We start from the raw sequence: 27,549 nt of genomic DNA, 5'->3' as shown, positions 1-27,549 counted from the left end.
ATGATGACACGTCACTGATAACATGACACTACAGCTTTGATGATGTCATACCTTCATCTGACCCTCAGCAGCTGAAGGACTCTGTGTTTATTGATTTGTATAAACTTAGTGAATGAATAGTTCATATACACACATGTGACACACAACGGCCTCCTTACAGTTCATCATACAAACATATTGATCAAAGTGTGAAACAGGTCAGTGGTGTTTAGCAGGAAGATAATCCAGCTCGTCACTCTCCTCCGGTCCTCGGTCACAACTCCTCCCTCCGTCTGACGTCACACAGGAAATAAGAAATGAGACACGAGTGAGATGAACAGTCAATAAAATGAGAATAAATATGTAATGAGACATGAAATGAGAGTAAACACATTTGATATGAATATGATGAGTTAAATGAGATGAGGACATTAACTATGATAAAATAAAGTATTTAAAACATGAAATATCTACGTGTTTTACGTACAGAGGTCATCAGACGACAGCAGCTCAGGAGTTTGAATCCTCCCTTCTTCGTACAGAGTTTTCTTCTGCAGGAAACGCTGTTTACTGGGATTCATGAGGACTGAAACACAGGAAGTGGATCAGTTTATAGATTCAGACATGAACCATGAGAAGAAACGTCTCCGAAACCAATCCAATAAACAACCTTCATTATAGAACGGGTCCTTAAACAACCTGCTGAAGTACCTGAGGACTCCGGAAACAAGGACTGCAGGGACCCCCCAGGAGAGAGGCATTCTGGGACACCGTAGAGCCCTGCTGTGGTCTGCCCTCCAGGGTCTGGTCCCGGGGGGGGCACTGTGAGGGGAGGGAAGTTGTACTGGTCTTCAGTGGGGACAGAAGGCTGGCTCAACTGGGACTCTGTGGGCCCAGTTGGACTGTGATACTGGTCTCTGGTGGATGGAGACAGAGACCTGGAGCTGGTCCCGTTGGATCTGAGCTGGGAGCGAATGTCATACTGGGAGAAGCCTCGACTCTCATCGGTTTCACATGGACCGGTGAAAGAGGAGGAGTGCAGCGGGTGAGGAGGGGTGAGGGAGCAGAAAGAGGAGAGGGAGGACAACTGAGAGGACTGGGAGAGCTGGGAGGTGTACTCCAGTGGGCCCAGTTTGGACAGCTGGTTGGACAGAGCTCCCACACTGGAGTCCAGGGGGCGTGTGGGTTTGGGGAAGGACAGGGAGGGGGGTTGAAGATGAGGATGATGGAAGGGGGAGGAGGACCTGGTCTTACTCGAGACAACGTGGACATCCTGAAGTTTGTCAAACACCTGAGAGGAAAACATTGACATGAGAAACTGACCAGGTGGACTAGAATAGGACTGGTGTTGGACTAGAGTTGAACTTGTGTTGGACTAGTGTTGGACTAGAGTTGAACTAGAGTTGGACTAGAGTTGGACTGGAGTTGGACTAGAGTTGGACTGGTGTTGGACTAGAGTTGAACTGGTGTTGGACTAGAGTTGGACTAGAGTTGGACTAGAGTTGAACTAGTGTTGGACTAGAGTTGGACTGGTGTTGGACTGGTGTTGGACTAGTGTTGGACTAGTGTTGGACTGGAGTTGAACTGGTGTTGGACTGGTGTTGGACTAGAGTTGGACTAGAGTTGGACTAGAGTTGGACTAGAGTTGGACTAGAGTTGGACTAGTGTTGGACTAGAATTGGACTAGTGTTGGACTAGAATTGGACTAAAGTTGGAGTGGTGTTGGACTGGTGTTGGACTAGAGTTAGACTGATCTTACATTACATTACAGTCATTTAGCAGACGCTTTTGTCTAAAGCGACTTACAATAAGTGTATTCAACATCGGTATTCAAGAGAACTACTAGTCACCAGAAGTCATAAGTGCATCTAAGAGCATAAACCAGAGCAGAAGTACAGAAACAAACTTGTATGAATACAGTAAGTGCAACAAACTAATACCAATACAATAAGTGCTGAGTGGAAGGCTCGGGGTAGTACTTCTTGAGCTGTACTGGTGTCGGACCACCTGCTTACAAAAACACCTTTAACAAGTCTTTCTGACCTCTGGCATTGCTGGTCTCTTCTTCCTCTTCTTGTCCAGACACCTGCAGGCCAGATCCACCACCTCCATGCAGCAAGCTGGTTCTGCTGCGCCCCCTGAAGACACATCATGAGTACAGCAGTTGAGGTAACAAGCAGGAATATCAGCTGATACAAATACACACAGACTTACCTGAGATCAGCCGGTGGTCCAGCTGGTTCCTCCAGTCCTCAACCTCCTCCACCAGGTCCTTCTACACAATCAGAAACACATCACTGAGACATTCATCACAGTGTGCGTCTGTCTGTCTGTGTGTGTGTCTGAGTGTGTGTGTGTTCTCACCAGATATGTCTCTCCTGACTTCCTGTCCGTCTCCAGAGCTCGACGTCCCGTCAGAACCTCCAACAAAACCTGAAACACACGAGATGTGTGATGTCATGAGATACGATGACATCACTGTGCTCATGACATATGACACGATATCGAGACGACATTTCACCCTCCCCTCACCAAGACCAGGACTCAAACCACAACATCAGGTTCAGGACTAGAGGGGATCAGGACTGGAGGAGATCAGGACTCGAGGAGATCAGGACTAGAGGGGATCAGGACTAGAGGGGATCAGGACTAGATTGATCAGGACTAGATTGATCAGGACTAGAGGGATCAGGACTAGATTGATCAGGACTAGAGGAGATCAGCACTAGAGGAGATCAGCACTAGAGGAGATCAGCACTAGAGGGGATCAGGACCAGAGGACATCAGGACCAGAGGAGATCAGGACCAGAGGGGATCAGGACTAGAGGGGATCAGGACTAGAGGGGATCAGGACTAGAGGAGATCAGGACTAGAGGGGATCAGGACTAGAGTAGATCAGGACTAGAGTAGATCAGGACTAGATTGATCAGGACTAGAGGGGATCAGGGCTAGAGGAGATCAGGACTAGATTGATCAGGACTAGATTGATCAGGACTAGAGGGGATCAGGACCAGAGGGGATCAGGACTAGAGGAGATCAGCACTAGAGGAGATCAGGACTAGAGGAGATCAGGACTAGAGGAGATCAGGACTAGAGGAGATCAGGACCAGAGATCAGGACCAGAGTAGATCAGGACTAGATTGATCAGGACTAGATTGATCAGGACTAGAGGGGATCAGGGCTAGAGGAGATCAGGACTAGATTGATCAGGACTAGATTGATCAGGACTAGAGGAGATCAGGACTAGAGGAGATCAGGACCAGAGGGGATCAGGACTAGAGGAGATCAGGATTAGAGGGATCAGGACTAGAGGGGATCAGGACTAGAGGAGATCAGGACTAGAGGGGACCAGGACTAGAGTAGATCAGGACTAGAGTAGATCAGGACTAGAGTAGATCAGGACTAGATTGATCAGGACTAGATTGATCAGGACTAGAGGGGATCAGGACTAGAGGGATCAGGACCAGAGGGGATCAGGACCAGAGGGGATCAGGATTAGAGGGGATCAGGACTAGAGGAGATCATTACTAGAGGGGATCAGGACTAGAGGAGATCAGGACTGGAGGGGATCAGGACTAGAGGAGATCAGCACTAGAGGAGATCAGGACTGGAGGGGATCAGGACTAGAGGAGATCAGCACTAGAGGAGATCAGGACTGGAGGGGATCAGGACTAGAGGAGATCAGCACTAGAGGAGATCAGGACTGGAGGGGATCAGGATTAGAGGAGATCAGCACTAGAGGAGATCAGGACTAGATTGATCAGGACTAGATTGATCAGGACTAGATTGATCAGGACTAGAGGAGATCAGGACTAGAGGAGATCAGGACCAGAGGGGATCAGGACTAGAGGAGATCAGGATTAGAGGGATCAGGACTAGAGGGGATCAGGACTAGAGGAGATCAGGACTAGAGGGGACCAGGACTAGAGTAGATCAGGACTAGAGTAGATCAGGACTAGATTGATCAGGACTAGAGGAGATCAGCACTAGAGGAGATCAGCACTAGAGGAGATCAGCACTAGAGGGGATCAGGACCAGAGGAGATCAGGACCAGAGGAGATCAGGTCCAGAGGGGATCAGGACTAGAGGGGATCAGGACTAGAGGGGATCAGGACTAGAGGAGATCAGGACTAGAGGGGATCAGGACTAGAGTAGATCAGGACTAGAGTAGATCAGGACTAGATTGATCAGGACTAGAGGGGATCAGGGCTAGAGGAGATCAGGACTAGATTGATCAGGACTAGATTGATCAGGACTAGAGGGGATCAGGACCAGAGGGGATCAGGACTAGAGGAGATCAGCACTAGAGGAGATCAGGACTAGAGGAGATCAGGACTAGAGGAGATCAGGACTAGAGGAGATCAGGACCAGAGATCAGGACCAGAGTAGATCAGGACTAGATTGATCAGGACTAGATTGATCAGGACTAGAGGGGATCAGGGCTAGAGGAGATCAGGACTAGATTGATCAGGACTAGATTGATCAGGACTAGAGGAGATCAGGACCAGAGGGGATCAGGACTAGAGGAGATCAGGATTAGAGGGATCAGGACTAGAGGGGATCAGGACTAGAGGAGATCAGGACTAGAGGGGACCAGGACTAGAGTAGATCAGGACTAGAGTAGATCAGGACTAGATTGATCAGGACTAGATTGATCAGGACTAGATTGATCAGGACTAGAGGGGATCAGGACTAGAGGGATCAGGACCAGAGGGGATCAGGATTAGAGGGGATCAGGACTAGAGGAGATCATTACTAGAGGGGATCAGGACTAGAGGAGATCAGGACTGGAGGGGATCAGGACTAGAGGAGATCAGCACTAGAGGAGATCAGGACTGGAGGGGATCAGGACTAGAGGAGATCAGCACTAGAGGAGATCAGGACTGGAGGGGATCAGGACTAGAGGAGATCAGCACTAGAGGAGATCAGCACTAGAGGAGATCAGGATTAGAGGAGATCAGCACTAGAGGAGATCAGGACTAGATTGATCAGGACTAGATTGATCAGGACTAGAGGAGATCAGGACTAGAGGAGATCAGGACCAGAGGGGATCAGGACTAGAGGAGATCAGGATTAGAGGGATCAGGACTAGAGGGGATCAGGACTAGAGGAGATCAGGACTAGAGGGGACCAGGACTAGAGTAGATCAGGACTAGAGTAGATCAGGACTAGAGTAGATCAGGACTAGAGTAGATCAGGACTAGAGTAGATCAGGACTAGATTGATCAGGACTAGATTGATCAGGACTAGAGGGGATCAGGACCAGAGGGGATCAGGACCAGAGGGGATCAGGATTAGAGGGGATCAGGACTAGAGGAGATCAGGACTGAAGGGGATCAGGACTAGAGGAGATCAGCACTAGAGGAGAGCAGGGCTAGAGGAGATCAGGACTAGAGGAGATCAGCACTAGAGGAGATCAGGACTAGAGGGATCAGGACTAGAGGGGATCAGGACTAGAGGGATCAGGACTAGAGGGGATCAGGACTAGAGGAGATCATGACTGGAGGGGATCAGGACTAGAGGAGATCAGGACTAGAGGAGATCAGGACTGGAGGGGATCAGGACTAGAGGAGATCAGCACTAGAGGAGATCAGCACTAGAGGAGATCAGCACTAGAGGAGATCAGGACTAGAGGAGATCAGCACTAGAGGAGATCAGCACTAGAGGAGATCAGGACTAGAGGAGATCAGGACTAGATGAATCAGGATTAGAACTGAAAGTCTTTGATGATCCCAGCGGAGATCTTCTGTGTCAGGTGAACTAACTGCATTTCCCATGAGCACCTGTGGTGTCTCACCACTCCAAAGCTGTAGACATCCACAGCCGTCCCCAGCTGTCCGTCCCTCACGTATTCGATGGGGAGGTACGCCAGCGTTCCTCTGACCGTCTCCGTTTTACCCACCGACGCCGTCTGAGCCGCTGAGCGTCCCAACGAGCCGCGACACGCAAACCGAGCCAAACCGAAGTCGGCCAGCTTGGCCACCAGGTGGCGGTCCAACAGGATGTTTGAGCTGCGGAGACAAAGACGGACACAAGACCTCAGAATTCAGAGCCGGTCTAACTTGATCGTGGTGTTGGCAGAGACCAGGATCGTCTGCAGACCTCTTCACGTCTCCGTGGATCAGAGCCCTGTGACCGTCGGGGGGGAAGTGAAGGAACTGCAGCGCTGCTGAGGCTCCTTTTACCACACCGACTCTCTGAGACCAGGACAGACACACACACTCCTGAGAGAGCACACACACACACACACACACACACACACACACACACACACACAGGACAGAAGGATACAAAATCTTAAAACAAATACAGTGTGTGTGTTACACGATTGTATTCATCTTCTGGAGCAACAACTGAACTTCTGACTCACCCAGAATCTGATAAGTATTTTATTCTTGCTTTAACTAAGTTGTCTTTATAGCTGTACTTAGGCTTGACTCAGTTGTGATTGGACTGTGAGTTTCTGCCTGTCTGAGGAGGTGTGATTTAGTCTCAGCTGCTGAATAGCTTTGCTAATTGCAAGGGAGGAGCCTGCACTCCTGGCAGACAATCAGTAGATTGCTGTCCTTAAGCTCTTCTGGAGTTGGGAAGCGTCAGGCAAACGAAGGCTAGGGCAAACAAAGGCAACGGGGCGACTTTTTTAAGCCCGACTTCGTTAAGCTAAGCTAAGACTTCTCGAACGTGTAGTTACCGCATTTTTATTTGTCAAACCATGTATTTGCATCCGATTTCGGTCCGCTCCTCTGCTCGGTGGTAACGTAGACATTGGGCCCCTCCCAGGTGCCGTGACCCCAACAACCTCATTTATCCTACTGTCTCAGCTCATGTTGAGCGAGTGGTGGCGGGGGGGCTCTGGAATTGCCAGTCTTGCTCTAACTGAGACCTGGATCACATCAGAAAACACCACCACACCTGCAGCTCTGTCAGAAGTGTACTCTTTCTCTCACACTCCCAGAGCTGCGAGGCGAGGTGGTGGTACTGGCCTGCTACTCTCCCCAAAATGGAAATACTCTCTTGTCTCTGTTCCACAGTTCTCCTCGTCCTCTTTCGAATTTCATGCGGTTACTGTCACTCATCCGGTCAAGCTCACCATTGCTGTTGTGTATCGCCCACCGGGGCCTCTTGGTGAGTTCCTGGAAGATCTCGACAGACTAGTCTCGCACTTCCATGACGATGGCTCAGCACTCATCCTGCTCGGCGACTTTAACATCCAGACTGATAAGTTAGAACCTCTTCTTTCCTTCCTCTCCTCCTTCGACCTTTACCCCTCTTCTTCTCCTCCTACCCACAAGGCCGGCAACCAGCTGGATCTTATCTTCACTAGACACTGTTCTACTGCTAACCTCTCCGTCACTCCCCTCCAGCTCTCTGACCACTATTTCACGTCTTACTCCCTCTCCCTCTCCTCTCCCCCCGTACTTTCTCCACCTACCCACATGGTTTCTACCCGTAGTCATCTCCACTCCCTCTCCCCGGCTGATCTTTCCTCTTCTGTTACCTCTGCTCTCCCTGACTCTGAATCCTTCTCTCTCCTATCCCCTGATACTGCTACTGATCTTCTCCTCTCCACCCTTTCCTCTTCTTTGGACAACCTCTGTCCCTTCACCTCCAGGCCTGCATGGCCAACTCCACCTGCCCCGTGGCTGTCGTACTGACAGACGGAGCCTAAGAGAGGCTGAGCGAAAATGGAGAAAAGGCAAACTCCCGGAGGACCTTCTTAACTTCCAAGCTCTTCTTTCCACTTTTTCCACCACTCTTTCTACTGCTAAAGCTGAGTTATTCTGCTCCAAAATCCTAACCTCTGCTTCCAATCCTAAAAAACTCTTCGAAACTTTCTCTTCACTCCTCCAACCCCCACCCCCTCCTCCTACTTCCTCCCTTCTCCCTGACGATTTCGCCAACTTCTTTGACAAGAAGGTAAACGATATCAGGTCCTCCTTCTCTCAGCCCCCCGGTCCCTGTCCACCATCTCCAGCTCTATCCTCTCCATGCCCCATCTTACCCTATCTTGCTCCCCTCTCCCCTAACGAGGTCCTCGACCTTGTTACATCTAATCGCCCCACCACGTGCTCCCTTGACCCGATCCCCTCCCCTCTTCTTCAGTCTATTGCGATTGAACTCCTTCCTTTCCTCACCCACCTCATCAACACATCTCTTGTTTCAGGATGCTTTCCCACAGCTTTCAAGACTGCCAGAGTCACCCCCCTTCTGAAAAAACCATCACTTGACCCCTCTGATGTCAAGAACTTCAGACCGGTTTCTCTTCTACCCTTTCTTTCCAAAACACTTGAACGTGCTGTCTCTACTCAACTGTCTTCCTATCTCCACCAAAACAACCTCTTGGACCCTCACCAGTCCGGGTTCAAAGTGGGTCACTCGACTGAGACAGCCCTCCTTGCGGTGACTGAGTCGCTTCACGGAGCGAGAGCTAACTCTCTCTCCTCTGCCCTGATTCTCCTGGACCTGTCTGCGGCGTTTGACACGGTGAACCACCAGGTCCTCCTCTCGACCCTCGAGGGGATGGGCGTCTCAGGCTCTGCACTCTCCCTGTTTGCATCCTACCTGACAGGTCGATCCTACCAGGTGACATGGAGGGGGGCTGTGTCGGAACCACGCATGCTGACTACGGGGGTTCCACAAGGTTCAGTTCTGGGCCCCCTTCTCTTCTCGCTCTACACAACATCTCTGGGTTCTGTTATTCGCTCGCATGACTTCTCTTACCATTGTTATGCCGATGACACCCAGCTGGTCTTGTCATTTCCCCCCGGTGACACTCAAGTTGAGGCACGCATCGCTGCGTGCTTGGCTGACATCTCGAAGTGGATGACAACACACCACCTCAAGCTCAACCTGGACAAAACCGAGCTACTGTTCATCCCGGGGAAGGGTTGCCCGCACAGAGACCTGTCCATCACCATTGACGATACCGTGGTGACGCCAACTCGGACTGCGAGAAACCTGGGTGTGACCCTGGATGACCAACTGTCGTTCTCAGCAAACATTGCATCGGTTACACGCTCCTGCAGATTCCTGCTCTACAACATCAGGAGGATTCGCCCCTTCCGCACTGACGAGACGGCGCAGGTGCTAATCCAGGCTCTTGTCATCTCCCGCCTGGACTACTGCAACTCTCTACTTGCCGGAGCCCCGGCCATCAGACCGCTGGAGCTTGTCCAGAAAGCTGCAGCTCGCCTGGTGTTCAATCGCTCCAAGTTCTCCCACAAAACTTTCCTTCTCCGTTCTCTACACTGGCTCCCTGTAAGAGCTCACATCCAGTGTAAGACTCTGGTGCTAGCCTACAGGGCAGTGAAAGAAACAGCTCCTTCCTATCTCCAGGCCATGGTCAAGCCCTACACCCCCACCCGACCACTTCGCTCTGCTGCCTCGGGGCGATCGGTTGCCCCGTCGCTCAGAGGTCTCTGCGGCCGATCGACCCGGTCGCGGCTGTTTTCTGTCCTGGCGCCACAGTGGTGGAATGAACTCCCCACTGACGTCAGGACAGCGGAGTCTCTGCCCATCTTTCGGCGCAGGCTGAAAACTCACCTCTTCAAGAAGGCCTACCCTTAGCCTTCCACTTAGCACTTACTTAGCATCTATTGTATTCATACTAGCTTATTGCACTTATTGTATTCATATTAGTTTGTGGCACTTATTGCATTCGTTTGTTTCTGCACTGTACGTTGGTTCTGGTTTATGCTCTTAGATGCTTGTTTGAAGAAAGGAGATGCACTTATGACTTCTGGTGACTAGTAGTTCTCTCGAAAACCGATGTTGAATACACTTATTGTAAGTCGCTTTGGATAAAAGCGTCTGAAAAATGACTGTAATGTAATGTAATGTAACGTTGTGTGTTACATTGTGTGTTACGTTGTGTGTTACGTTGTGTTTGTTACATTGTTTGTGTTACATTGTGTGTGTGTATATATGTGTGTGTGTTACGTTGTGTTTGATACATTGTGTATGTGTATATATGTGTGTGTGTGTGTTACATTGTGTGTGTATATATATGTGTGTGTGTGTGTGTTACATTGTGCAGCTGGTCCTCCAGTGATCTGAGCTCCATGTAGCTGTAGATCAGACACACTGATCCTGGTCCTTCACTGAAACCCAACAGATCCACGATGTTGGGATGTCTGAACCTGAACAACAAACTGTGATCACATCTCATGAACACAAACACAGGTAGAAATATATAAATACTAGTGCTGGGCAACGATTACAATTTTTAATCGTGATTAATCTCATTGTTATGCTCAAAGTTCAATAATGAATTCAAAAGTAGTGTATTGTGCACTTTTATTTTGAAAGTACTGCTATATGAACAAAAGTTCAATAACATTTGGTTTGTAAACACTTTAAACATATCAGGTTCTTGTTAACAGCAGTATTCCCTTTACACAGTAGCAGTTATAACACAGTTATAATGATTCTGATCATAGATATTCAGCCGGTGTTTTTTTTTTTTTTTATGTTTGTTAAATTCTCAGTAGTGATAACTAAATTATATGCTTATTATACATATTACAAACAAAACACTTTAAAAACTAATTTAAATGAATCATTTCTTTTTTGCTTTTTTTGGTATTGTGGTCAGACACATATGCAACGCTGATTACCGTAATATGTGTGGTATTTGTTATAAATGTACATTGGTATATAGAGGGTGATAAGAAGCTGTACATGGAGGGACTTAGGACCCAGGGGAATGTAGGTAAAGGAAACAGGAAGAGACAGAAGAGACTCCACACAAACAGCTGTTCACCGCTCGCTGCCGGCCGGTTCTTGTGTTAAAAATGTCCGCTTAATGATATAAAAATAAACTGCGTTAACGCGCGATAAAATAATTGTCGGCGTTAATTAATTAATGCGTTAACGCGATAATAACGCGTTAACTTGCCCAGCACTAATAAATATATATATGTGTATATATATATATATATATATAAATATATACTCACTTTGACAGTTGGTCCACTTCAGTCTGAAAGCTCTCCTTCAGCAGAGTCCAGTCCAGCAGACAGTCCTACAACAACAAAAACAACAACAGCTGTGACCAATCACAGTCCACTTCCTGTCAGTGACATATGTAGAAACCCTCTGATTGGAGGAGACTCAGGTAATAAAGGTTCAGCCATGTCAAACTCCTCTATGAGGACAGCCAATAGAAACACACGTGATCCATAGTTATTGATCAGTGATGTGACTCATGTGTGACCTGCGCTGTGATTGGCTGACCTGTTTGAGTCTCTTGACAGCACAGTCGGTGTTCCTCAGAGACGCTCTGTACACGACTCCAAACCCCCCCTCCCCCACCTGCAGGGAGGGGGAGAACCCCACCGTCCCAGCATGCACCTCTTCATACGACCAGCACATCACCCCGCTGCTGCTCGTCACCACCGGGGGGGGCTGAGGGGCGACATCATCATCATCAGTATATTAGAACATCACCGTGGATGTGTGCGTGTGTGTGTGTTACCTGGGCGGGTTGGTGAAGGTCAGATTGCAGATTGGGGGGGGGCGGGGCCGGTCTGGGTAGGCGTCTTCCTCCTCCTTCATCTGAATGAACAGGAGATGAAGAGCAGGAGATGAAGAACAGGAGATGAAGAGCAGGAGATGAAGAACGGGAGATGAAGAACGGGAGATGAAGAACGGGAGATGAAGAGCGGGAGATGAAGAGCGGGAGATGAAGAACGGGAGATGAAGAGCGGGAGATGAAGATCAGGGGATGAAGATCAGGAGATGAAGAACAGGATGTTACCTGTGTGTGTGTGTTACCTGTCGAGCTTAGTCTGACGGTGCTCATTGTGGGCATGGCCTCAGACTGTGTGGGTTGAGGAAGAGGAGGAGGAGGTGAGGAAGGCTTCAGACTAGAGGCCCCTGCAGAGAGAGGAGGAGGAGGTGATGAAGGCTTCAGACTGGAGGCCCCTGCAGAGAGAGAGAAGTCAGCTGTGGTGTTTGAGAACTCACAGCCCAGGATGACATCACGGGGGCGGAGCAGCTCCAGACGCTCCAACAGGTCGATCAGCTCCCCAACACAACCGTTCCTGTTCTCCCATTGGTTCATCACCCAGTCTGTCCGCCTCTTGATCTTCTCGGCCAATCGTACGGCGGTCTGATCCCAGAGGACCTCTGAGGCTTCAAACACATGTAAATACATTTATCAATGAATCCAACCAGAGCCAATCAGAGTACTGTGTATACTACTTTAAGGTACTTGAACATATTATTTCCATGTTCTGCTACTTTGTACTTAAACGTTGTAGTTTTGACTACATTCATCTGACAGCTTGAGTTATTCACAGATGATTAATCAACTAATAAATGATGATGATCTATTGTTATAGATGAAGATCAAACTATTGATCTTTATAAACTAGCAGCAGATGGAATATGAAGTAGTTTATAACACTTTAATACTAGTGTCCTGTTACTTCAGTATCAGGATAATACTAGTATACTTTTACCTCAGTATCAGTATAATACTAGTGTACTTTTACCTCAGTATCGGGGTAATACTAATATACTTTTACTTCAGTATCAGGATAATACTCGTGTACTTAACGTTACTTGTTCACACAGTAGCATTACACCTTGTTAATGTTACTTGTGTACTTAACGTTACTAGTGTACTTAACTTTACAGTGTACCTAATGTTACAGTGTACTTAGCGTTAATAGTGTACTTAACGTTACAATGTACTTAACATTACCAGTGCACTTAACGGTACCTGTGTACTTAACGTTACAGTGTACTTAACGTTACCAGTGCACTTAACGTTACCCGTGTACTTAACGTTACCTGTGTACTTAACGTTACCTGTGTACTTAACGTTACTTGTGTACTTAACGTTACTTGTGTACTTAACGTTACAGTGTACTTAACGTTACTTGTGTACTTAATGTTACTTGTGTACTTAATGTTACTTGTGTACTCCCCGGGCGCCTGTCATGGGCAGCCCACTGCTCCCTATATACAGGGATGGGTCAAATGCAGAGACAAATTTCCCCCTTATCGGGATCAATATAGTATAAAAAAATAAAATAAAAAGTATAAAATACTTAACGTTACTTGTTCACAGAGTAACGTTAGCATTACACATTGTTAGCCATTAGCAGCTACAGTTAACATTACACCTTTTTAGCCGTTAGCAGCTACAGAAGCTCCTGGTTCTGGACCTGACTCACCGAAGCGGGTCCAGTCCAGGTCCGACAGTCCGTCCATGACCCGGAAGAACTCCCAGAGGACGGAGGGCGGCAGCTGGTAGAGAAAAGTCGCTCTGTAGTCTCCTGAAGACATGTTTTAATGGAGACTAAACGGTACCTGAAGCTAACAGCTAACAGCTAAAAGTACCCGGATGTCTCCATCACTTCAGAACCGTCCGGATCAAACAAGCTACAAACTTTAAAAACTGTAAAATCAACAAGTTTAGCTCCTCTGCTGCTTCCGGCCTCTGCGGCTCAAGATCACTGCAATAAGAGTCGCTTCCGGTTAATACCCCTCCACAGTAAAATACGTGTAGCCTCACACCGGGTCTCCTGATAAATGAATCTAACTCTTTTAGAGCAAAAATATATAGAAAGTCATATCTATGAGATAGAAATTAATTAATTAATTATTAATCATTATTATGTTTATAATAACAATAATTATTATTGTTTATATTTGTATTATGTATTACAGTGATTTCATTATAAATAAATAAATAAATATATATATATATATATGTATATACAATATATATTTAATTACTTTTGTAATTTTGGTTAAATTTGATATCTTATATATTAATATATTCATTAATAGATTCACTATTTCTACAGGCCTTCATCATCATCGTCATCACGTCATCACGTCATCACCTCCTACTACATGACACCCCCCACCCTCCCTCCTCCTCTCCTCTCCTCTCTCTCCTCTCGACAGGCGGCAGGATGGACCTCGTGAATAAGGTACGAACATCTTCATCTTCATCACATCTCACCGTCCTGCTTCCTCTTCCTCTTCTTCTTCTCTGTCCCGAGTCGTGCTCTCTGCTCGGGGTGTGTGTGTGTGTGTGTTCGTGTGTGTGTCGGTGTGTTCGTGTGTGTGTCGGTGTGTGCGTGTGTTAGAAGATTGTGTGTGTGTGTGTGTGTGTGCCGGGCCGCATCACGGCGGAGGGATCTACGTATCATATGAATATGAATTATGTCGATAATAAGCAGAACATCAGAGTAAGATCTGTTCTTTATGCATGAAGTATTGTTATTGTCATTATTGATGTCGTCATCGGACTGATAGAGATCATCAATATCAAAGGTATTGATCAGGTTGTGATCGGGGGATTCAGCCCTGAACGCTGTCTGCAGGAGAACGAGAGGAAAAACAAACATTCAGCTGCTCCGTGTTCGCGTGCGACACATTCCTTCTGTGTGTGTGTGTGTGTGTGTGTGTGTGTGTGTGTGTGTGTGTGTGTGTGTGTGTGTGTGTGTGTGTGTGTAAAATGGAAGCCGGAGGAGGGGGGGGGGGTTCCTCTCCTTTTGGGACGCTGCAGCTGATGATGATGATGTTGTTGTTGCGGGTCTAACCGGATCTGGTTTTAAGGATCCTTATTGTCCTATCCGACCTGCTCCCGCCTTATTTATCCTGTAAATAACCCGGTAATAACTGGTAATAAACCGTATAACCCGGTTCATCCTCCTCACTGTAAGATGGAGACCGACAAGTCTGTAACATTCTGCTCAAATACACTGAAATATTACTAATATAAATATACTACTACAAAATATTACTGCTGTACATTACTGCAATATTACTTATTCCTACTATATTACTGCAATAGTATTATGAAATATTACTGCTATATTCTATACAATATTACTAAAGTATCACTATTCAATATTGCTGAAATATTACTGCAAAATAGCACCAAATCAACTAGACTGTAACTTAAATATTACAACAAAGTATTACACATATCACTCTCATAATACTCATGTAATATCTCTTTGAAATTATTATTTTATTTAATAAAAATCTATCCTGTAATCTCTCAATACTATTGTTATAATAACAGTGTGTGTATATATAAATATATATTGAGTATTCTTGGGCTGTTTATAATAAGTTAAATAATAAATCATGTGTCTGGTGTCAGAAACAGAAACAGTATTAAACTGATCTGAGATCAACAGACTGAAACCTGAAAGGAAATATTGATCCGTCTGTCAGTTCATCTTAAATTATAAACCTGTTATTAAACTCAAATATTAAATCATCTTCAGAAGAAGTTAAATAACGCAGCTCATCATGGATCTACGTTTCCTCTCTGGCGTCTTTTCGAAATAAACTTCAGTCTTCACAGGAAGTGAGGTTGAAGAAAAGAGTGTTTGACTTTAACTTGACACATATGTGAGTCACGTTACTGACGACTCATGTGACTAAGAATGACTTGACAAAATGTGACGTTTGAAAACCTTGTGAACATGTTCGCAAAACACTGAGAACATCGTGAAAATGTTCCCAAAACACTGAGAACATCGTGAAAATGTTCCCAAAACACTGAGAACATCGTGAAAATGTTCCCAAAACATCCTGAGAACATCGTGTGAATGTTTCAAAACATTCTGAGAACATCGTGAAAATGTTCCAAAACACGGAGAACATCGTGAAAATGTTTCCTAAACACTGAGAACATCTGGAAAATGTTCCCAAAACACTGAGAACATCTGGAAAATGTTCCCAAAACACTGAGAACATCGTGAAAATGTTTCAAAACATTCTGAGAACATCGTGAAAATGTTCCAAAACATTCTGAGAACATCGTGAAAATGTTTCAAAACATTCTGAGAACATCGTGAAAATGTTCCAAAACACTGAGAACATCGTGAAAATGTTCCAAAACATTCTGAGAACATTCTGAGAACATCGTGAAAATGTTCCCAAAACACTGAGAACATCGTGAAAATGTTCCCAAAACACTGAGAACATCGTGAAAATGTTTCAAAACATTCTGAGAACATCGTGAAAATGTTCCAAAACACTGAGAACATCGTGAAAATGTTCCCAAAACATTCTGAGAACATTGTGAAAATGTTTCAAAACATTCTGAGAACCTCGTGAAAATGTTCCCAAAACACTGAGAACATTGTGAAAATGTTTCAAAACATTCTGAGAACATTGTGAAAATGTTCCAAAACATTCTGAGAACCTCGTGAATATGTTCCCAAAACACTGAGAACATCGTGAAAATATTCCCAAAACACTGAGAACATCGTGAAAATGTTTCAAAACATTCTGAGAACATCGTGAAAATGTTCCCAAAACACTGAGAACATCGTGAAAATGTTCCAAAACATTCTGAGAACATTCTGAGAACATCGTGAAAATGTTCCCAAAACACTGAGAACATCGTGAAAATGTTCCCAAAACACTGAGAACATCGTGAAAATGTTCCAAAACATTCTGAGAACATTCTGAGAACATCGTGAAAATGTTCCCAAAACACTGAGAACATCGTGAAAATGTTCCCAAAACACTGAGAACATCGTGAAAATGTTCCAAAACATTCTGAGAACATTGAGAACATCATGAAAATCTTCCCAAAACACTGAGAACATCGTGAAAATGTTCCAAAACATTCTGAGAACATCGTGAAAATGTTTCAAAACATTCTGAGAATATCGTGAAAATGTTCCAAAACACTGAGAACGTTGTGAAAATGTTCCCAAAACACTGAGAACATCTGGAAAATGTTCCCAAAACACTGAGAACATTGTGAAAATGTTCCGAAAACACTGAGAACAATGTGAAAATGTTCCAAAACATTCTGAGAACATCGTGAAAATGTTTCAAAACATTCTGAGAACATCGTGAAAATGTTCCAAAACATTCTGAGAACCTCGTGAAAATGTTCCAAAACATTCTGAGAACATCGTGAAAATGTTTCAAAACATTCTGAGAACATCGTGAAAATGTTCCCAAAACATTCTGAGAACATTGTGAAAATGTTTCAAAACATTCTGAGAACCTCGTGAAAATGTTCCCAAAACACTGAGAACATTGTGAAAATGTTTCAAAACATTCTGAGAACATCGTGAAAATGTTCCAAAACATTCTGAGAACCTCGTGAATATGTTCCCAAAACACTGAGAACATCGTGAAAATATTCCCAAAACACTGAGAACATCGTGAAAATGTTTCAAAACATTCTGAGAACATCGTGAAAATGTTCCCAAAACACTGAGAACATCGTGAAAATGTTCCAAAACATTCTGAGAACATTCTGAGAACATCGTGAAAATGTTCCCAAAACACTGAGAACATCGTGAAAATGTTCCCAAAACACTGAGAACATCGTGAAAATGTTCCAAAACATTCTGACAACATTCTGAGAACATCGTGAAAATGTTCCCAAAACACTGAGAACATCGTGAAAATGTTCCCAAAACACTGAGAACATCGTGAAAATGTTCCAAAACATTCTGAGAACATTCTGAGAACATCATGAAAATGTTCCCAAAACACTGAGAACATCGTGAAAATGTTCCCAAAACACTGAGAACATCGTGAAAATGTTCCCAAAACACAGAACATCGTGAAAATGTTTCAAAACATTCTGAGAACATCGTGAAAATGTTTCAAAACATTCTGAGAATATCGTGAAAATGTTCCAAAACACTGAGAACGTTGTGAAAATGTTCCCAAAACACTGAGAACATTGTGAAAATGTTCCGAAAACACTGAGAACATCGTGAAAATGTTCCAAAACATTCTGAGAACATCGTGAAAATGTTTCAAAACATTCTGAGAACCTCGTGAAAATGTTCCAAAACATTCTGAGAACATCGTGAAAATGTTTCAAAACATTCTGAGAACATCGTGAAAATGTTCCAAAACACTGAGAACATCGTGAAAATGTTCCCAAAACATTCTGAGAACATTGTGAAAATGTTTCAAAACATTCTGAGAACATCGTGAAAATGTTCCAAAACATTCTGAGAACATCGTGAAAATGTTCCAAAACATTCTGAGAACCTCGTGAAAATGTTCCAAAACATTCTGAGAACATCGTGAAAATGTTCCCAAAACACTGAGAACATCGTGAAAATGTTCCAAAACTTTCTGAGAACATCGTGAAAATGTTCCCAAAACACTGAGAACATCGTGAAAATGTTCCCAAAACACTGAGAACATCGTGAAAATGTTCCAAAACATTCTGAGAACATCGTGAAAATGTTCCCAAAACACTGAGAACATCGTGAAAATGTTCCCAAAACACTGAGAACATCGTGAAAATGTTCCCAAAACACAGAACATCGTGAAAATGTTCCCAAAACACTGAGAACATCGTGAAAATGTTCCCAAAACACAGAACATCGTGAAAATGTTTCAAAACATTCTGAGAACATCGTGAAAATGTTTCAAAACATTCTGAGAATATCGTGAAAATGTTCCAAAACACTGAGAACGTTGTGAAAATGTTCCCAAAACACTGAGAACATTGTGAAAATGTTCCGAAAACACTGAGAACATCGTGAAAATGTTCCAAAACATTCTGAGAACATCGTGAAAATGTTTCAAAACATTCTGAGAACCTCGTGAAAATGTTCCAAAACATTATGAGAACATCGTGAAAATGTTTCAAAACATTCTGAGAACATCGTGAAAATGTTCCAAAACACTGAGAACATCGTGAAAATGTTCCCAAAACATTCTGAGAACATTGTGAAAATGTTTCAAAACATTCTGAGAACATCGTGAAAATGTTCCAAAACATTCTGAGAACATCGTGAAAATGTTCCAAAACATTCTGAGAACCTCGTGAAAATGTTCCAAAACATTCTGAGAACATCGTGAAAATGTTCCCAAAACACTGAGAACATCGTGAAAATGTTCCAAAACTTTCTGAGAACATCGTGAAAATGTTCCCAAAACACTGAGAACATCGTGAAAATGTTCCCAAAACACTGAGAACATCGTGAAAATGTTCCAAAACATTCTGAGAACATCGTGAAAATGTTCCCAAAACACTGAGAACATCGTGAAAATGTTCCCAAAACACTGAGAACATCGTGAAAATGTTCCAAAACATTCTGAGAACATTCTGAGAACATCGTGAAAATGTTCCCAAAACACTGAGAACATTGTGAAAATGTTTCAAAACATTCTGAGAACATCGTGAAAATGTTCCAAAATATTCTGAGAACATCGTGAAAATGTTCCAAAATATTCTGAGAACATCGTGAAAATGTTTCAAAACATTCTGAGAATATCGTGAAAATGTTCCAAAACACTGAGAACGTTGTGAAAATGTTCCCAAAACACTGAGAACATTGTGAAAATGTTCCGAAAACACTGAGAACATCGTGAAAATGTTCCAAAACATTCTGAGAACATCGTGAAAATGTTTCAAAACATTCTGAGAACCTCGTGAAAATGTTCCAAAACATTCTGAGAACATCGTGAAAATGTTTCAAAACATTCTGAGAACATCGTGAAAATGTTCCAAAACACTGAGAACATCGTGAAAATGTTCCCAAAACATTCTGAGAACATTGTGAAAATGTTTCAAAACATTCTGAGAACATCGTGAAAATGTTCCAAAACATTCTGAGAACATCGTGAAAATGTTCCAAAACATTCTGAGAACCTCGTGAAAATGTTCCAAAACATTCTGAGAACATCGTGAAAATGTTCCCAAAACACTGAGAACATCGTGAAAATGTTCCAAAACTTTCTGAGAACATCGTGAAAATGTTCCCAAAACACTGAGAACATCGTGAAAATGTTCCCAAAACACTGAGAACATCGTGAAAATGTTCCAAAACATTCTGAGAACCTCGTGAAAATGTTCCCAAAACACTGAGAACATCGTGAAAATGTTCCCAAAACACTGAGAACATCGTGAAAATGTTCCAAAACATTCTGAGAACATTCTGAGAACATCGTGAAAATGTTCCCAAAACACTGAGAACATTGTGAAAATGTTTCAAAACATTCTGAGAACATCGTGAAAATGTTCCAAAATATTCTGAGAACATCGTGAAAATGTTCCAAAATATTCTGAGAACATCGTGAAAATGTTTCAAAACATTCTGAGAACATTGTGAAAATGTTCCAAAACATTCTGAGAACCTCGTGAAAATGTTCCAAAACATTCTGAGAACATCGTGAAAATGTTCCAAAACATTCTGAGAACCTCGTGAAAATGTTCCAAAACATTCTGAGAACATCGTGAAAATGTTTCAAAACATTCTGAGAACATCGTGAAAATGTTCCAAAACATTCTGAGAACCTCGTGAAAATGTTCCAAAACATTCTGAGAACATCGTGAAAATGTTTCAAAACATTCTGAGAACATCGTGAAAATGTTCCAAAACACTGAGAACATCGTGAAAATGTTTCAAAACATTCTGAGAACATCATGAAAATGTTTCAAAAACATTCTGAGAACCTCGTGAATATGTTCCCAAAACACTGAGAACATCGTGAAAATATTCCCAAAACACTGAGAACATCGTGAAAATGTTTCAAAACATTCTGAGAACATCGTGAAAATGTTCCCAAAACACTCAGAACATCGTGAAAATGTTCCTAAAACACTGAGAACATTGTGAAAATGTTCCAAAACATTCTGAGAACATCGTGAAAATGTTTCAAAACATTCTGAGAACATCGTGAAAATGTTCCAAAACATTCTGAGAACCTCGTGAAAATGTTCCAAAACATTCTGAGAACATCGTGAAAATGTTTCAAAACATTCTGAGAACATCGTGAAAATGTTCCAAAACATTCTGAGAACATCGTGAAAATGTTCCAAAACATTCTGAGAACCTCGTGAATATGTTCCCAAAACACTGAGAACATCGTGAAAATATTCCCAAAACACTGAGAACATCGTGAAAATGTTTCAAAACATTCTGAGAACATCGTGAAAATGTTCCCAAAACACTGAGAACATCGTGAAAATGTTCCCAAAACACTGAGAACATCGTGAAAATGTTCCAAAACTTTCTGAGAACATCGTGAAAATGTTCCAAAACATTCTGAGAACATTCTGAGAACATCGTGAAAATGTTCCCAAAACACTGAGAACATTGTGAAAATGTTCCAAAATATTCTGAGAACATCGTGAAAATGTTCCAAAATATTCTGAGAACATCGTGAAAATGTTCCAAAACATTCTGAGAACCTCGTGAAAATGTTCCAAAACATTCTGAGAACCTCGTGAAAATGTTCCAAAACATTCTGAGAACATCGTGAAAATATTCCCAAAACACTGAGAACATCGTGAAAATGTTTCAAAACATTCTGAGAACATCGTGAAAATGTTCCCAAAACACTCAGAACATCGTGAAAATGTTCCTAAAACACTGAGAACATTGTGAAAATGTTTCAAAACATTCTGAGAACATCGTGAAAATGTTCCAAAACATTCTGAGAACCTCGTGAAAATGTTCCAAAACATTCTGAGAACATCGTGAAAATGTTTCAAAACATTCTGAGAACATCGTGAAAATGTTCCAAAACATTCTGAGAACATCGTGAAAATGTTCCAAAACATTCTGAGAACCTCGTGAATATGTTCCCAAAACACTGAGAACATCGTGAAAATATTCCCAAAACACTGAGAACATCGTGAAAATGTTTCAAAACATTCTGAGAACATCGTGAAAATGTTCCCAAAACACTGAGAACATCGTGAAAATGTTCCCAAAACACTGAGAACATCGTGAAAATGTTCCAAAACTTTCTGAGAACATCGTGAAAATGTTCCAAAACATTCTGAGAACATTCTGAGAACATCGTGAAAATGTTCCCAAAACACTGAGAACATTGTGAAAATGTTCCAAAATATTCTGAGAACATCGTGAAAATGTTCCAAAATATTCTGAGAACATCGTGAAAATGTTCCAAAACATTCTGAGAACCTCGTGAAAATGTTCCAAAACATTCTGAGAACCTCGTGAAAATGTTCCAAAACATTCTGAGAACATCGTGAAAATATTCCCAAAACACTGAGAACATCGTGAAAATGTTTCAAAACATTCTGAGAACATCGTGAAAATGTTCCCAAAACACTCAGAACATCGTGAAAATGTTCCTAAAACACAGAACATTGTGAAAATGTTTCAAAACATTCTGAGAACATCGTGAAAATGTTCCAAAACATTCTGAGAACCTCGTGAAAATGTTCCAAAACATTCTGAGAACATCGTGAAAATGTTTCAAAACATTCTGAGAACATCGTGAAAATGTTCCAAAACATTCTGAGAACATCGTGAAAATGTTCCAAAACATTCTGAGAACCTCGTGAATATGTTCCCAAAACACTGAGAACATCGTGAAAATATTCCCAAAACACTGAGAACATCGTGAAAATGTTTCAAAACATTCTGAGAACATCGTGAAAATGTTCCCAAAACACTGAGAACATCGTGAAAATGTTCCCAAAACACTGAGAACATCGTGAAAATGTTCCAAAACTTTCTGAGAACATCGTGAAAATGTTCCAAAACATTCTGAGAACATTCTGAGAACATCGTGAAAATGTTCCCAAAACACTGAGAACATTGTGAAAATGTTTCAAAACATTCTGAGAACATCGTGAAAATGTTTCAAAACATTCTGAGAACATCGTGAAAATGTTCCAAAACATTCTGAGAACATTGTGAAAATGTTCCAAAACATTCTGAGAACCTCGTGAAAATGTTCCAAAACATTCTGAGAACATCGTGAAAATGTTTCAAAACATTCTGAGAACATCGTGAAAATGTTCCAAAACATTCTGAGAACATCGTGAAAATGTTCCAAAACATTCTGAGAACATCGTGAAAATGTTTCAAAACATTCTGAGAACATCGTGAAAATGTTCCAAAACACTGAGAACATCGTGAAAATGTTCCCAAAACATTCTGAGAACATTGTGAAAATGTTTCAAAACATTCTGAGAACATCGTGAAAATGTTCCAAAACATTCTGAGAACATCGTGAAAATGTTCCAAAACATTCTGAGAACCTCGTGAAAATGTTCCAAAACATTCTGAGAACATCGTGAAAATGTTCCCAAAACACTGAGAACATCGTGAAAATGTTCCAAAACTTTCTGAGAACATCGTGAAAATGTTCCCAAAACACTGAGAACATCGTGAAAATGTTCCCAAAACACTGAGAACATCGTGAAAATGTTCCAAAACATTCTGAGAACATTCTGAGAACATCGTGAAAATGTTCCCAAAACACTGAGAACATTGTGAAAATGTTTCAAAACATTCTGAGAACATCGTGAAAATGTTCCAAAACATTCTGAGAACCTCGTGAAAATGTTCCAAAACATTCTGAGAACATCGTGAAAATGTTCCAAAACATTCTGAGAACATCGTGAAAATGTTCCAAAACATTCTGAGAACCTCGTGAAAATGTTCCAAAACATTCTGAGAACATCGTGAAAATGTTTCAAAACATTCTGAGAACATCGTGAAAATGTTCCAAAACATTCTGAGAACCTCGTGAATATGTTCCCAAAACACTGAGAACATCGTGAAAATATTCCCAAAACACTGAGAACATCGTGAAAATGTTTCAAAACATTCTGAGAACATCGTGAAAATGTTCCAAAACATTCTGAGAACATCGTGAAAATGTTCCAAAACATTCTGAGAACCTCGTGAAAATGTTCCAAAACATTCTGAGAACATCGTGAAAATGTTTCAAAACATTCTGAGAACATCGTGAAAATGTTCCCAAAACATTCTGAGAACATCGTGAAAATGTTCCAAAACATTCTGAGAACCTCGTGAAAATGTTCCAAAACATTCTGAGAACATCGTGAAAATATTTCAAAACATTCTGAGAACCTCGTGAATATGTTCCCAAAACACTGAGAACATCGTGAAAATATTCCCAAAACACTGAGAACATCGTGAAAATGTTTCAAAACAAACTGAGAACATCGTGAAAATGTTCCCAAAACACTGAGAACATCGTGAAAATGTTCCCAAAACACTGAGAACATCGTGAAAATGTTCCAAAACTTTCTGAGAACATCGTGAAAATGTTCCCAAAACACTGAGAACATCGTGAAAATGTTCCCAAAACACTGAGAACATCGTGAAAATGTTCCAAAACATTCTGAGAACATTCTGAGAACATCGTGAAAATGTTCCCAAAACACTGAGAACATCGTGAAAATATTCCCAAAACACTGAGAACATCGTGAAAATGTTTCAAAACATTCTGAGAACATCGTGAAAATGTTCCCAAAACACTGAGAACATCGTGAAAATGTTCCCAAAACACTGAGAACATCGTGAAAATGTTCCAAAACTTTCTGAGAACATCGTGAAAATGTTCCCAAAACACTGAGAACATCGTGAAAATGTTCCCAAAACACTGAGAACATCGTGAAAATGTTCCAAAACATTCTGAGAACATTCTGAGAACATCGTGAAAATGTTCCCAAAACACTGAGAACATTGTGAAAATGTTTCAAAACATTCTGAGAACATCGTGAAAATGTTCCAAAATATTCTGAGAACATCGTGAAAATGTTCCAAAATATTCTGAGAACATCGTGAAAATGTTTCAAAACATTATGAGAACATCGTGAAAATGTTCCAAAACATTCTGAGAACCTCGTGAAAATGTTCCAAAACATTCTGAGAACATCGTGAAAATGTTCCAAAACATTCTGAGAACATCGTGAAAATGTTCCAAAACATTCTGAGAACCTCGTGAAAATGTTCCAAAACATTCTGAGAACATCGTGAAAATGTTTCAAAACATTCTGAGAACATCGTGAAAATGTTCCAAAACATTCTGAGAACATCGTGAAAATGTTCCAAAACATTCTGAGAACCTCGTGAAAATGTTCCAAAACATTCTGAGAACATCGTGAAAATGTTCCCAAAACACTGAGAACATCGTGAAAATGTTCCCAAAACACTGAGAACATTGTGAAAATGTTCCAAAACATTCTGAGAACATCGTGAAAATGTTTCAAAACATTCTGAGAACATCGTGAAAATGTTCCAAAACATTCTGAGAACCTCGTGAAAATGTTCCAAAACATTCTGAGAACATCGTGAAAATGTTTCAAAACATTCTGAGAACATCGTGAAAATGTTCCAAAACATTCTGAGAACCTCGTGAAAATGTTCCAAAACATTCTGAGAACATCGTGAAAATGTTTCAAAACATTCTGAGAACATCGTGAAAATGTTCCAAAACATTCTGAGAACCTCGTGAATATGTTCCCAAAACACTGAGAACATCGTGAAAATGTTTCAAAACATTCTGAGAACATCGTGAAAATGTTCCCAAAACACTGAGAACATCGTGAAAATGTTCCCAAAACACTGAGAACATTGTGAAAATGTTCCAAAACATTCTGAGAACATCGTGAAAATGTTTCAAAACATTCTGAGAACATCGTGAAAATGTTCCAAAACATTCTGAGAACCTCGTGAAAATGTTCCAAAACATTCTGAGAACATCGTGAAAATGTTTCAAAACATTCTGAGAACATCGTGAAAATGTTCCAAAACATTCTGAGAACCTCGTGAATATGTTCCCAAAACACTGAGAACATCGTGAAAATGTTCCCAAAACACTGAGAACATCGTGAAAATGTTTCAAAACATTCTGAGAACATCGTGAAAATGTTCCAAAACATTCTGAGAACATCGTGAAAATGTTCCAAAACATTCTGAGAACCTCGTGAAAATGTTCCAAAACATTCTGAGAACATCGTGAAAATGTTCCCAAAACACTGAGAACATCGTGAAAATGTTCCCAAAACACTGAGAACATTGTGAAAATGTTCCAAAACATTCTGAGAACATCGTGAAAATGTTTCAAAACATTCTGAGAACATCGTGAAAATGTTCCAAAACATTCTGAGAACCTCGTGAAAATGTTCCAAAACATTCTGAGAACATCGTGAAAATGTTTCAAAACATTCTGAGAACATCGTGAAAATGTTCCAAAACATTCTGAGAACCTCGTGAAAATGTTCCAAAACATTCTGAGAACATCGTGAAAATGTTTCAAAACATTCTGAGAACATCGTGAAAATGTTCCAAAACATTCTGAGAACCTCGTGAATATGTTCCCAAAACACTGAGAACATCGTGAAAATGTTTCAAAACATTCTGAGAACATCGTGAAAATGTTCCCAAAACACTGAGAACATCGTGAAAATGTTCCCAAAACACTGAGAACATTGTGAAAATGTTCCAAAACATTCTGAGAACATCGTGAAAATGTTTCAAAACATTCTGAGAACATCGTGAAAATGTTCCAAAACATTCTGAGAACCTCGTGAAAATGTTCCAAAACATTCTGAGAACATCGTGAAAATGTTTCAAAACATTCTGAGAACATCGTGAAAATGTTCCAAAACATTCTGAGAACCTCGTGAATATGTTCCCAAAACACTGAGAACATCGTGAAAATGTTCCCAAAACACTGAGAACATCGTGAAAATGTTTCAAAACATTCTGAGAACATCGTGAAAATGTTCCCAAAACATTCTGAGAACATCGTGAAAATGTTCCCAAAACACTGAGAACATCGTGAAAATGTTCCAAAACTTTCTGAGAACATCGTGAAAATGTTCCAAAACATTCTGAGAACATTCTGAGAACATCGTGAAAATGTTCCCAAAACACTGAGAACATTGTGAAAATGTTTCAAAACATTCTGAGAACATCGTGAAAATGTTTCAAAACATTCTGAGAACATCGTGAAAATGTTCCAAAACATTCTGAGAACATCGTGAAAATGTTCCAAAACATTCTGAGAACCTCGTGAATATGTTCCCAAAACACTGAGAACATCGTGAAAATGTTTCAAAACATTCTGAGAACATCGTGAAAATGTTCCCAAAACACTGAGAACATCGTGAAAATGTTCCCAAAACACTGAGAACATTGTGAAAATGTTCCAAAACATTCTGAGAACATCGTGAAAATGTTTCAAAACATTCTGAGAACATCGTGAAAATGTTCCAAAACATTCTGAGAACCTCGTGAAAATGTTCCAAAACATTCTGAGAACATCGTGAAAATGTTTCAAAACATTCTGAGAACATCGTGAAAATGTTCCAAAACATTCTGAGAACCTCGTGAATATGTTCCCAAAACACTGAGAACATCGTGAAAATGTTCCCAAAACACTGAGAACATCGTGAAAATGTTTCAAAACATTCTGAGAACATCGTGAAAATGTTCCCAAAACATTCTGAGAACATCGTGAAAATGTTCCCAAAACACTGAGAACATCGTGAAAATGTTCCAAAACTTTCTGAGAACATCGTGAAAATGTTCCAAAACATTCTGAGAACATTCTGAGAACATCGTGAAAATGTTCCCAAAACACTGAGAACATTGTGAAAATGTTTCAAAACATTCTGAGAACATCGTGAAAATGTTTCAAAACATTCTGAGAACATCGTGAAAATGTTCCAAAACATTCTGAGAACATCGTGAAAATGTTCCAAAACATTCTGAGAACCTCGTGAATATGTTCCCAAAACACTGAGAACATCGTGAAAATATTCCCAAAACACTGAGAACATCGTGAAAATGTTCC

General features: G+C 41.6%; 2 protein-coding genes across 3 annotated transcripts in view; one reads left to right on the top strand and one right to left on the bottom strand.

Annotated features, from left to right (window-relative positions):
• Nucleotides 1-35: 35 nt before the first annotated feature.
• Nucleotides 36-13,436, bottom strand: irak1 (interleukin-1 receptor-associated kinase 1). 2 transcript variants are annotated; one of them, XM_076076342.1, is made up of 15 exons: nucleotides 13,164-13,436; nucleotides 11,947-12,114; nucleotides 11,755-11,856; nucleotides 11,456-11,535; nucleotides 11,215-11,385; nucleotides 10,938-11,002; nucleotides 10,007-10,130; nucleotides 6,082-6,203; nucleotides 5,777-5,990; nucleotides 2,344-2,412; nucleotides 2,194-2,254; nucleotides 2,023-2,117; nucleotides 691-1,270; nucleotides 467-565; nucleotides 36-272 (listed from the first exon to the last, which is right to left on the bottom strand). In XM_076076342.1, the coding sequence occupies exons 1-15, from the start codon at nucleotides 13,273-13,275 to the stop codon at nucleotides 199-201; spliced, it is 2,136 nt and encodes a 711-aa protein (XP_075932457.1). In that variant the 5' UTR covers nucleotides 13,276-13,436; the 3' UTR covers nucleotides 36-198. The 2 variants fall into 2 exon arrangements, with proteins under 2 accessions (XP_075932457.1, XP_075932458.1); XM_076076343.1 differs by having other exon boundaries at nucleotides 10,007-10,118.
• Nucleotides 13,437-13,895: 459 nt separating this feature from the next.
• Nucleotides 13,896-27,549, top strand: part of LOC142932484 (synaptophysin-like) — a 42,797-nt gene continuing 29,143 nt past the window's right edge. Inside the window, exon 1 of the mRNA XM_076076359.1 lies at nucleotides 13,896-13,928. Within this exon, the coding sequence (XP_075932474.1) occupies nucleotides 13,911-13,928 (18 nt within the window). The 5' untranslated portion in view covers nucleotides 13,896-13,910. The remainder of the gene's footprint in view (nucleotides 13,929-27,549) is intronic.

Source organism: Anarhichas minor, unplaced genomic scaffold, assembly GCF_050575085.1.
Source record: "Anarhichas minor isolate MPS153535 unplaced genomic scaffold, ASM5057508v1 ptg000056l, whole genome shotgun sequence".
In the NCBI taxonomy this organism is placed as follows: Eukaryota; Metazoa; Chordata; class Actinopteri; order Perciformes; family Anarhichadidae; genus Anarhichas; species Anarhichas minor.
Note: the sequence above shows the minus strand (reverse complement) of the source record. Positions and strands in the feature narration are given on the sequence as shown.